The sequence below is a fragment of the Panthera leo genome, chromosome C1 (assembly GCF_018350215.1).
Source record: "Panthera leo isolate Ple1 chromosome C1, P.leo_Ple1_pat1.1, whole genome shotgun sequence".
Lineage (NCBI taxonomy): Eukaryota > Metazoa > Chordata > Mammalia > Carnivora > Felidae > Panthera > Panthera leo.
The window spans coordinates 142,267,084-142,279,883 of record NC_056686.1 but is presented as its reverse complement, the minus strand read 5'-3'; the positions used below and the strand labels follow the sequence as shown (position 1 = coordinate 142,279,883).

The following is a 12,800-nucleotide window of genomic DNA, read 5'->3' as shown; positions in this document are numbered from 1 at the left end:
TTTCTTTTCATGTTGCTTAGAGAGAAGTTATAAGAAGTCAAAAAAACATAAGAAGAAAAGCAAGAAGAGGAGACATAAATCTGTAAGCAAGTTTTTAATTTTTTATTCTACATCTAGGCATTAGCCCTTAACTTGTTCAGTGGCGATAGAACTCTTTTTCTGTCTAGTCCTGTGCAGTCCAGCACAGTTCAGGTGGACACCTGACTCAGGAATTTTATAGTTTGTCTTCACCTTAATCTTTATCTTAGAAATCTTCTAGCAATCTTTAAACACACATACACACACAACAGTGTTAAGATTCCCACTCTGGCTTTTTAAAGTAATCTTAGAGAAAGTCCCGAGTGTGTATGTATGTGATGCAGCTATGGTGAGAATCACAGATTTAAATGTTTGGCTGCTTCCTCTGCTCCTCATTCTTAATTTTACATATGCATCAAGATACACCTAAGGAGCTATTTTTCTTCATGCTGCTCACTTAAATTTGCACATATCTAATTAAGGACCACTTATTTAGGTGGGACGGTATACTTTAAATACTACTTGTCAGTTGCAGTTTTGAGGAGAGAATTTTATATTACAGTCATCCTAATAGATGATTAAACTAATCACAGCATCTTGTGTACATATCTGAACATTTTACTGGATTGGTAAAAAAGTGTCATGTTTGTCTGCATTTATATAATAACAGATAAAATCCCATTTTGTGTGCCTTCTGTTCTGATTTAGTAAAGCTCTTTCGTGATGTTACTTTATTAGAATGTCATCCTTCCCAAAGAAAAGGCCCTCCAGATTTCACCACACTAAGAACACATGCCCTATAATACATGGATGTTCTTATATGTTACCTATATGGGGGATATTTTAAAAATGATTGGTATCTTCATCAAAACGTTAACTTTATTTTTTATTTACACAGGACTCTCCAGAGTCTGATGCTGAGCGAGACAAGGATAAAAAAGAAAAAGACCGAGAAAGTGAAAAAGACAGAACTAGACAAAGATCAGAATCAAAACACAAATCACCTAAGAAAAAGACTGGAAAGGATTCTGTAAGCATTCAGAATTATTTCATACTTGTGTTTTCAAAATATAAAAATGGATATTCCTCATAAAATCTTCTATGATTATTATTTTAACCCACTAAGAAAGGATACGGTCTTCTTTGTAATTCTAAGAAGTACCACTGTACGTTTTCTATCAGATTTTTTAAGGAATATATGAGACTCAGTTCTGGGGTTCTCCCTCCAGGTGTGCGCAGTTGTTACTGTCAAATCCAGTTTCAAAAGGTAGTATTCCAATAACTTTTAGGAGTAATCATTGTGAGGGAAGAGGTGAGGGCAAAGGGATAGGAGAGAACTACAAGGCTAACTTAACATTTTAATATCAAATTACATAAATAGTTGCTCAGTTTCCCATATATATGTGTGTGTGCGTATACATATATGACAGCACAATAACATAAGCCTTCTTAGCCTTGCCATTCTTTCCACAAATACTATGGACTTAGCAGGAATAATGTCTCTGAATCCACCTGTGGAGAATTTAAACTGTGTAGATAAATACCCTGCTCCTCCCTTTGGATATTCTGATTCAGTTGATAACAGAAGTTCTTTTTAAAAGCTGCCCTGGTGGGGCATCTGGATGGCTCAGTCAGTTAAGCGTCTAACTTTGGCTCAGGTCATGATCTCATGGCTCGTGGGTTTGAGTCACATTGGGCTCTCTGCTGTCTGCACAAAGCCCATTTTAGATCCTTTGTCCCCCCTCGCTCTGCCCTTCCCTCACTTGCATGCTGTCTCAAAAATAAACATTAAAAAATTTTAAAAAGCTGCCCTGGTGAGTCTAATGCACATCCTTGGTGAAGCAGCTCAACAGTTTCTTCTTTGTAGTAAGTTCAAAGGAATCTCTGAAGGGAAGGAGAATAGGTAAATTATCCACTTTCTAAAGGTTTTCACAAATACTAATTTTTAGTCTTTTTAACCTAGTGTTGTCCTGTTCATAAATCTTAAATGTTTATCTGAGGATAGTATCCTGAAGGCATAATACTTTTCTGTAATATAAAACACCTTATAAGGCGACCTAGAATCTGCAAAATTAGCAAGGAATATAGTGCCTTAGGTAATGAACCCCCCCCTCCTCCCATTAAATGGAAACAAGATGTTTCATATTCAGTGATGTAACAGGAAGGAAAAGTAACCAGTGTTAAAAGTTTGTTCTGTCTCCCCTAATATAACCAAGGAGTAGTGAGCAGCTCATTGGTAGACTTTTGGGAAAGAGGTCAGTCCTTAAACTGGTGTGATGGGTTTGTTGCTATGGAAAAGAATCCGTATAAATTTTGGATTTTTGTTTTAAAAGGTTTAATACTACTTAATGTTTTGAGCACTGGCATTAAATGTAATTGTATACAATGTCTTTCAGGGGAATTGGGATACTTCTGGCAGTGAGCTGAGTGAAGGGGAATTGGAAAAGCGCAGAAGGACCCTTCTGGAGCAACTGGATGATGATCAATAAATTATACCAAATATATGTTTACAGTATGATTTAAAGTCTAATTCAGACCAGGGACTCTATTTTAAAGTTCAATTGAAATAACACTGGGTTTTAATTATATCACAGGAAAAAAAAAAGTGCATTTAAGTATTGTTATTGTGGACTTTATAAAAGCAAAGGAAATTGAAAATAACTTTTGATTCTGTATCAAGAATCATATTTTCATACGGTCATAACTGTCTTTCTGAGACCCTTTCATAGGGCACTGCAGGATGGATTAAAGGTGGCAATTTACTGATAACTGCAGATGTCTCTACTTTGTTCTGAAGTCTAAGTCATGAGGCGATTTGATTTACTTTATAGAAGTTGGATTTTGAAGATACAACGAAAAATTTTTTGATATTTAGTAGTACAAAAAAAGCACCAGCAACTGATAAAACTGCTTTTTTGTGCACTACCCAACTGGTTAAAGCTGATACGATCTTTTATGGTGAACTCAGAAATAGGTGTTCATAATGGAAACCTGGTAGACCCTTAACTATAGTGGTGCTAATGAGCACCTACTATAATAAAGCCACCATTATTTTTTATGAAACATCGGAGTACATTTTAAAAAGGCTGTCGTGAGGGCATTATTTTGAGGTGATGTTTAAAACGATAACATCAAATCAAATTGTAAATTAGTTTAAATATATTTGCCTTAAGGACCTACTAAAGAATGTGCCACCAAACTTTAAGTGATAGTTGCAATATCCTTGTCTGAAACAAAAATCAATGTTGACTTAAACATTTTCTTTAACAGTTGTCTTTTTTTTTTTTTTTAAATCCAATCTTTTCTCTTGCTTTTTTTCATTGAGGAAGTCTTTTATCTTCCCTACTCACTGAGAAGTATTGACTTCGTGGTACACATTCTAAAGCATTTCTGATTTGAATATTTTTGTACATTTTTATCAATTATTAAACCTTCTCTTCTAGCGTGTACTAGTATTTATTTCTACTTAAACTACTCAGCTCTAAGAAAATTGTATTATCATTTCAAGATACTAAATCCTTGAAATTTTGCTTCATCTTACCCATATAGCTAGGTTACTTTCCCTTTTTAATATTTAAGAATATTATAAATCCGTACATTTGAAGCCCCTATAATTTGTTTTTGATCTACAAATTTCCTATAGAAAACTTTAGAGAGGCAGTGGTTTGAAGCTAGAATACTCTTTACATGCTAACTTTTGCAAGTTGGTAATGTAATTTATACTATTTTCCTTCAGTGCAGGAGATTTTTTTAATAAGTAAATATTAGCACATAGTCTTTGGCATTATGTATTTTTTTATTTTGGACACTTGGAGCAATCTTATTTCAATTGGCATTTAGAAGAACAAAAAGTTCATCTTATTTTTCCTTCACCATTCTAATGAAATGACCAGGACTACTCTCCCATCCCTGCCCACTGTTTCAAGCCTCAAGAAAAAGGGGGTGGGAAAGTTGTTTCTACTCTACCAAGTCATTTTTCTGCTGTGAAAACTGACAGGACTGTGGGAAATGAGAATATCCTTAGAATATGTGAAGTAATGACGTTGCTTACTTGAGGGTTGGTCTCTTATTGTATATTAGAACCAAAACATATAACAACCTTGGCAATAGGGAGTTGCCTAGATTTAATTTTCAAACGTCTCATAATGATAGTTAATATCACTAATCATGTCAAACACTTGACATGGAAGTCAGTGGTAAAATCTTTAAAGTGCATATCATATCGGCAGAAGTACTAGTGGTGTTTCACAAGAGAATTTAGAATCTGTAAAATTTTAATTCCATGAATGATGGTTTTTTTTAAGTTTTAATTTTTCTATTTAAATAAAAACCTATTGATATGTTTTAGCATGTCCTCAAAATAGATTTCTGTATTTCTTAGAGGTACTGTCTTATCACCTCACATTCCTTTAATACAAATTCAAGTTTCTCTGTAGTTCATCCATGAAAATTATTTGACCTAAAAACAAAACTACTGAAATTGCAATTCAAAATAGAATATCCTTATTATAAGAGATATAACTGAAGTGACTATAATCCTTGCTTACTTTAACAAACCCATCAAATGGAATTTAGTTACCAAAAAGATACTGTATAACCCTGAAGGCACAGGTGATGGAAACTTTTGTTATAGCAAGAGTTCTGTGTGAATATTTTTAACTTACTAGATTAGGTTTCTAAATTTTCAGTCTGCTACAACCTGAAATGTCTTAGAATATTGGTTCTGTTAAACAGATTTGTTCAAACTCCTTATGGAACGTGTATTCAAACAGGGAAGTATGTTTATTTGCAGATGAGGGGAATTTATACTTTTCAGTTAAGCATCAGACTCTTAGGTAAATGAGGGTTTTTCTTCCCTCTGTAACATTAATATTAATGAATTATTGGATTAAATTTACTAATATATTTAATAACATAATAGTCTAAGAATCTCAAATATTTGATGTTTTCTTTTTCTTGCAGTCCAGTAATTCCTATATGGGAAAATTGAATTTGTATGAAGTGAATTTAGTCAGTATGATGAATTCTTCACACTTTCCCAAATTTATTTAAATAATGCTTTTAAATAAAAGCAGTGGTCCTTTTTTTTGTTTAACACAGCAAGAGTATTTCATTAATACCCATATGAGCTTCAGCATATAGATCAGTCATGTTTTTCAACAATAAAAACTTCACTTTTTATGCCTCCCAGTAAATTCGAAAATGATCAAAATGTCACAGCTTGACTTTTGCTAATTGGGCCTCAATTCATACAACTATAAAATAAAAATGGCCTAGAGTAAGGCCTAAATTCATTGGTGGAGTAAAGAAAATGTAAAAGCTGAAACGTCTCTATGTTTATCTGGAAACACGGTCCATAATCATCATTTTTCAAAGGGCCTTTGTCCTGTGTTACCAAGCATTTGTCTAGATGATCCTGGTTTTCTCCCAGTGTTAATGGTCAACTTCAGTGCTGACTAGGCAGCCACTTTTCTCTGCATCCAGAAAGGGGTAGCCTTATAAAGATTTTTCTTTTTTTATAGTTTAGATGCTATTTGAGAGAGAGAACGGTTTCTAATCAAATAGTGCCCAGGGAGGAGTGACGAATGCTTTAAGTTTATAGAATATTTAAGAGTATTATGTAATTTAAATGTAAAGTACAAAACTAAGGAACCAAATAAACATTTCTAAAAGCAACATAAGGCAAAGCACATTAATTCCTTGTATCATAAATCAGGCTGCTGCTTTTCCCCTTGGGGATGTATCTCAGTACCAGGTACAATTTTAATTCTTTTATATTTTCTAGGAAAAACTGTACTCTACGTAAAGGAAAAGCAAAATGTCATGAGTAGTTTTTCACAGAACTGTGTTCTAAATAGGCTTAATAGCATATTTCAGTCTAATGATTCTTACCTTTATTAAATCTTACCTTGCTCTCAACTTTTTCAATTGTTTGGACTTAAATGATAGGTTCCTTGGAGACAGGGATTTGTGTTTCATTAACTGCTATATCCTGTGGGTTAAGACAGTGCCTGGCACACAGTAGGCATACATTGAATGAATGTAAAATTTTAGTTGACAGACTTATCCAACATCCATGGTACCCAGCCTCTGCATTATAGGAGATGCTTGAAAAAGCATCATGCAATAATCTATACTAAACCACAACTAAAGCCACATACATAATCGAAATGCACTGAGGACAAGTTCTAGTGATTGTATCTTATCACTTTTACTACAGAAATTTCCAAAAGCTTGTTAGAACATGTAACTTCCATGTGGTTTTGAGTAGGAAAGGAAATCCCTTGTGATTTAAAACATAGTTTTCTTATTCATAAGTTATTATAGTAGTTCAAAAGTAGTAATTTAGATCAAAATTAGTCTTTAAAGGCCATGCTGGAAACAACAAAATTCCTAAATTCTAAACTGAGAACTAATTATTTCAGGCTGTTTCCAACAAAGCGTGAGGTATGGGAAGTGAAAAAATGGGGCTCCGATTACACACTCCATTCTCCATTTTATTTAGCTTATCTCCTTGGCCTAGGTCCTTCAGTTTAAGTAGATTTTCTGTGCTTTTCAGACTTGCTACATAAAAACTGCTTTTGTGACTCCATAGGATCTATGCTTCAAGGCCATCTTGTTATTGTTAATGACGGGTAATTGCCCCAGGTATAATGGCCTATTGCTGTTTGCAATTTAGGGGAACAACTCCCCACCCCAGTTTTCATTCATAGCCTGAAACAGAGTGGCTGCCTAATCAGAATCCAAAAGCCATTTCTTAATGCCCTTTTATGCTGTTCCTTGGGGTATCGAAAATGTGCTATTTATAAATATTCTTTTATTTTGACCCTGCCTGAAACTTTGGTAGGTTTGGTCTCTTGCCTACCTCTCTACAACTAAACTGAAGATTTGTTCTGAAAGGTGAGTAATAATAGGGGGAACAGGTTTCTATTTTCTGTGTTTGTAATTACCAGATTTTCTCTTCTGTTTATATATTGTTCTGATGTAAAGAACCTTAATAGTTATATAAAATTAGACTTTTGTAAATAAATATAATTTATTAGAAAAAATGACATCTTTTTACTAAGTAAATTGGATTTGTGTCAACTTTTTCATTTAAGCACCCCTCATATGCAGCAGTTTTGTGCTGTGAGAGGCTAGATGCCCACATTGTTTCCTCAGTGTCATACTTGATTTTCTCTATAAAAATTAGACCAAAGAAAGTCTGTCAACAACTTGATGCACTTTTTCAAGTTTCAGATTTTTTCCTGAAAATAGAGCAGGTATTAGTTTTAAGAGAAAAACAAATTAATCCTTTCATATACCAGCCCAATCATTTTTGCAGACACTTATAAAATTTCTTAAAATATCTTAGGGCTAAGAGCGGTTTTATCACATTAATTGGTATGTGAATTGTGAAGCTATTATAAAAGCATATCTTCCAATGTAAAAGATAATTTCACAAAATCCAGTATGTTGAACCACAGTGATGTATCAAGTCCCGTTCTGGGCCGAGCATTGTTGAGTCAGCAGGGCCCTTTGGACGTTCATTGCAGTGAATTTTAGTGGATTAGAATTTAGACTTTTAGAGGACTGGGAGTGGGGAATCAGGAGACTTAATTCTGAGTCATGGGCAAGCATCTTTAAATGTGGTTAGGGGCACCTGGGTGGCTCAGTCTGTTGAGCGACCGACTTCGGCTCAGGTCATGATCTCACAGCTCATGAGTTCGAGCCCTGAGTCTGTGCTGAGAGCCTGGAGCCTGCTCGGATTCTGTGTCTCCCCTCTCTCTCTCTCTGCCCCTCCCCCACTTGTGCTCCCTCTCAAAAATGAATAAACATTAAAACTTAAAAAATGTTACTAATGGTATATAATGGCCTACACCTAACCATATCTACCTCATTTGAACTTACTGCTGTGGTTTGGTTTTGAAAATGTTCTAAATTTGTAGAATATTAAAAATCTTATTTCTGGGGCACCTGGGTGGCTCAGTGGGTTAAGTATCCAATTCTTGATCTCAACTCAGGTCCTGATCTCAGGGTCATGAATTCAAGCCTCACGCTGGCTTCCATGCTGGGCGTGAAGCCTACTTTACAAAAAGATCTTGGGGTACGTGGGTGGCTCAGTCGGTTGAGCATCCAACTTCAGCTCAGGTCATAATCTCAGAGTTTGTGGGTTCGCACCCCGCGTTGGGCTATACGCTGACAGCTCAGGGCCTGGAGTCTGCTTCAGATTCTGTCTCCCTCTCTGTCCCTCCCTGGCTCACTCTCTCAAATAAACATTAAAAAAAATTTTTTTTAATGAAAAAATCTTATTTCTATTACCATGAAGGCACAAACTAGAGAATTTTACTAAGTGAAATTTAACTTTTTCTTCTCTATAAAAATAAAGCTTCAACTACATTGTATAACTGTGGTGCAGTGAGAAGACCACTGAATTGGTAACAAAAACCTAATACAACAACTAAATAACTCATGCCCCTGTAAGAAAATTGTTTTAAAGCCACTCGGACAGTTTTCTAAAATATCAAATTTCAGGGGCGCCTGGCTTGCTCAGTCAGTTGAGCATCCGACTTCAGCTCAGGTCATGATCTCGCAGTTTGTGAGTTCGGCCCGTGTCAGGCTGTGTGCTCAGAGCCAGGAACCGGCTTCAGATTCTCTTTCTCTCTGCCCCTGCCCCACTCACACGCACTCTCAAATAAACATTAAAAAATATATATCAAATTTCCTTACTTCCCTAAAAAGTCATACTGAATGTTGCACGTAAGTTTTTGTGAGGACTTGGAATTATCACTACAAATAACAGTATGTTTGGGCAATGGAGGCCAAAAGGCTTGTACATACCTGGCCAACCATTTGATGTGGTTGTCAGTTGCAAGGTTACCTGGTTGCCTCTGTAGTCCACACATAACCTGTCTGTATACACACAACATCCTCATTGAACAAATCTGGGGGAAGCAATATCTTCACCAAACAAAAGTGCTTCTCTGGAAGCAACAGAATCATTAATGGTTGGGAGATGTATCCCTCACTATGAAAATGTGGTTCCTATGTTCCATATAGCAAGTGATTAAGAGTTTGTATGTTGAGTTTGAGCCATGGAACTAGTAACCCCCTGCCAAAGTATGCCCCTGAAAGATCACAACATATTACAGGATAGTAGTGTAAATAGTTTATTTGCTCATATGCCATGAAAAGACCAGAAAAGTAACATGAACTGCTTTTTTATAAAACATTTCTAATATTGCTAAGAAGCAGGCCCATTAATAAACAAAAGAACATGCCAACATTATTGTCTATCTGTAGATTAATAAATAGGTAATTATTTTAATATATGCTCATTAGCATTGAGCTTTGGAAAACAGCTGCTTGTGATAAAGGGCCAACTACTTGTGTTGTAGCTCATGGTCAAATTGCTTTTTTCACCAAAATGAATGTTGAGTCAACAGACAAAATCTCAGCATGTTCTTTTTAAAGTACACATTTATGAAAATGTGCTAGCAGGTGGCAGTTTTAAAAGTAATTTTTTGTAAATAGGTATGCTAAAGTGAAATGTGGTAACTGATCCCTAAACTGTCCTTGTAGTTAAATATATATATTAAAAAAAAAAAACCTATAAGTTAAAATAACATTCAGATTGTATAGCACAGGCTGATGCATTTTTAAACAATATTTACAATATTACCCAGAGGCTTAGGTGGGAATTAAAGTGTAAAAACCATAAAAAACTGCACCAATTTTATAGCAAAATATCTGTACATTTAAAAAGAGATCATATAACTACACATTATCCAAGGAAAATGGGACCTTCACCAAGGAGCTCACATAAGCACAACATAAAATAAGATTCAGTGGTTAAATACTATACAATAAACTTTACAATTAATATATTGATGTAATGTACCAAGAAGGTAAGCCAGAAGCAGAATGTATATTATGGAAAGTACAAATTAGCTTTAGTCCAGTTTTTGACTTTGGAATGGATCAAGTGCCCTGCCAGAGAGGAAGGAAAAATAACAGTGGCTTAGTTGGCCATTTATTTAGTCCCATTACCTATCATGTAAGCTTAATCCCAATGTGAATATTTCAAGCAATTTAATTGCAATTTCCCATAAAGTAATGTGGGAAATACAAGAATTTAGCTTTGATATGTAATGCAAAATATATCCAATTTATAAAAGGAAGAAGAAGGGGGAAAAAAACTTGCGATTGTCAGAATAAGGCTGGGTTAACTAACACTACTAGCTAGCAGAAGTAATCTTGAATGCTTGTTGATAAAGCTAGTGAGCTTCTCCCTGGCTAGCAAGGCACCAATTTCTATTCTCAGGATTGGCCCATAATAGTCCTCAGAAATCCTAATACTGATTACTGAGATGTTAATTTTAGTGCTAATTAATAAATACATTTGCATTATTTTTTTTTAAAAGCTGCCTCTAGCTGAAGAACACAGTACTGCAAATAAATCTTACACAAATCTGTATGCCATTATATCCTTGCATTCATACCGGTGAACTTTTCTCACAGGGCATCATAACCCTAGCACAGAAGTAGAATGTGTAACGAGATAAGAGTTGAGGGACTTATCCTGTGCCACTGCAATACATCCTGTTTGTACTTCGCTGGGGCTTGCTTATGGACAGCAGTCTGTCATGTGACCTTTTCCTTCTTCCATGTTGCAAGCCCTTTAAAATACAAAGTTGATGGGTATGGCTAAAACACAAAATTCCTTAAGACATCTCAGCAAAGGAAACCCAGAGCAGATTACATCCACGTTATTTACAACTTATCAGGAAACCAGGGTGTGCCATCATGGGACAATCACAATGGCAGATAATGAATGTAATACGAAATTTACATTTTGGTTAAAAAATTGGATAATATACTGGTGTAAAAAGATACCTAATCAAATCAAACCCTATTGCTTTGATTAATCTGAGCAGGTACTTCCACTTTTAGGCACTTGTTAACAAAGGTTGAAAGGAGAGCCCGTCATTTTTAAATTCCTATGTGTTTGCTAAATCTGAGCCCTTAGAATATTTTATCAATGTTCAAGGTTGCAGTTAAAGGGTAGCGCATAAAGTTCATGTGGAGAGTTTCATTCACGCACTCTCTACTCATACAGGCAGGTCTCAGGTTCACATGGTTATTTCGGCACCATTAACAGAACGCAAGTTCTGATCATCAAAGCGCCGCCTGACACTTCTCCTCACCGCATCGGCTCGTCTGTATGGTTGGTTTCTAAGATCTGTAAAGAGAAGATTACCAATAAGAGAACTGCAACCTTTAGTATGATGTGTCTAAGCAAGACAAAAGTCAGCTGGCAGCCAATCAAAGCAGCTTGTGTAGAAGAGTCAGCTAACAGGCCCTTCAAAATTCATTGAGTATTTGAGCCAAGGACATGTACTTTGCCCTCAATATTTAAACAAAGCAGGATGTAATACTGGTGTGATTCTGGAACTTTTAGAAAAATACAGAGGAGAGGCAACTGCTCCTGTCACTGGCCAGAGAGTCTAGCTGGAGTCTTATTTTGAAGTGTTTCTTCAATTGGAAAAAGCTGTGGCTTAGTTTTCTTTGTTTTTGTTTTTTCTGGAAACTGAGTATCAACAATAATTAAAACGAATCTTAAACTGCAAAACTAATAAGCCCTGTCCTATCTTACCTGAAATTTTAATCCAGGAAAGGACACTACGCTTATTTTGCAGAGGTTCCATAATTTTTATTCAATATTAGCTGAAGTCCATTTTTTATTTCGTGAATTAGATACATAATGCCCAATTAACCACTAAAGAAAGATAATCACTAAATCAAAATAATTCTCTATTTCTGTATGTTCTGTCCTGCCATAGGTAGTTCCTGTTTTTCATTGGAGGGAAGAAGTTGAACGGGCCCTCCTCAATTTTCCAGTTTGTTTAAAATGTTTAAAGAGAATGTTTAAAATGCCTAACATTAAAACAACAACAACAGGGGCGCCTGGGTGGCGCAGTCGGTTAAGCGTCCGACTTCAGCCAGGTCACGATCTCGCGGTCTGTGAGTTCGAGCCCCGCGTCAGGCTCTGGGCTGATGGCTCGGAGCCTGGAGCCTGTTTCAGATTCTGTGTCTCCCTCTCTCTCTGCCCCTCCCCCGTTCATGCTCTGTCTCTCTCTGTCCCAAAAATAAATAAAAAACGTTGAAAAAAAAATTAAAAAAAAAAAAAATAAAAAATAAAAAAAATAAAAAAAAAAAAAAAAAAAACAACAACAACAAAGCTTTGTTGAATAAGTGAACCAATCACTGCATATTGGCTCAAGGAGACATTGTTCTAATGGGATAAAGTGGCATGAACAAGGGATTTTATTCTATGTAAGTATTCTTTAATATGAAAACATGCTTTGCCTAGCAAGCAGGTAGGCTGCTTTTGATAGGGCAGGGCAGGCTTTGTACTTTTTCCCACCGTTTCATTTAATTAGTATATATTTCCCTTTCATTAACTTAATATTATTGACTTCTGTTAGGAAACATTCTATATCTTGAAGGGGAAACATAACAGAATTAAAGCAGATCAAATCTTTGTTTATCCCTTTACCTACTAAGTAGCTTGAAAATGGAGCCAGTGGGCCATATCTGGCCTACAGAATGTTTGGCCTCCAACTTGTATATTTAAATACAGTTTCCTGATCTTTAAATAATTAATATAAAAAACAAGGTTTCTGATTTCCCTTGGAAAACTGGAGGGCCTGGCAACACTGAGCCCAAATTTTCACATGGCAAAAACACACTGGAGCTGAGTCAGTGCTGAGACCTAAGCTCTCTGGTTCAGCACAGTTCCC

General features: G+C 35.7%; 2 protein-coding genes across 12 annotated transcripts in view; one reads left to right on the top strand and one right to left on the bottom strand.

The window, feature by feature from the left end:
- Positions 1-3,461, top strand: part of PRPF40A (pre-mRNA processing factor 40 homolog A) — a 53,342-nt gene extending 49,881 nt beyond the window's left edge. For all 7 annotated transcript variants that reach the window (XM_042948788.1, XM_042948785.1, XM_042948781.1 and 4 more), the window contains 3 exons: positions 21-82; positions 917-1,048; positions 2,415-3,461. In XM_042948788.1, coding sequence (XP_042804722.1) covers positions 21-82; positions 917-1,048; positions 2,415-2,507 — 287 coding nt within the window. In that variant the 3' untranslated portion in view covers positions 2,508-3,461. The remainder of the gene's footprint in view (positions 1-20; positions 83-916; positions 1,049-2,414) is intronic.
- A 5,389-nt stretch (positions 3,462-8,850) lies between these two features.
- FMNL2 (formin like 2) overlaps positions 8,851-12,800 on the bottom strand; it is a 314,655-nt gene continuing 310,705 nt past the window's right edge. For 2 of the 5 annotated variants that reach the window (XM_042948778.1, XM_042948774.1), the window contains one exon: positions 8,851-11,239. In XM_042948778.1, the coding sequence (XP_042804712.1) occupies positions 11,201-11,239 (39 nt within the window). In that variant the 3' untranslated portion in view covers positions 8,851-11,200. The remainder of the gene's footprint in view (positions 11,240-12,800) is intronic. The other 3 variants (XM_042948775.1, XM_042948777.1, XR_006205486.1) reach the window with 3 other exon arrangements.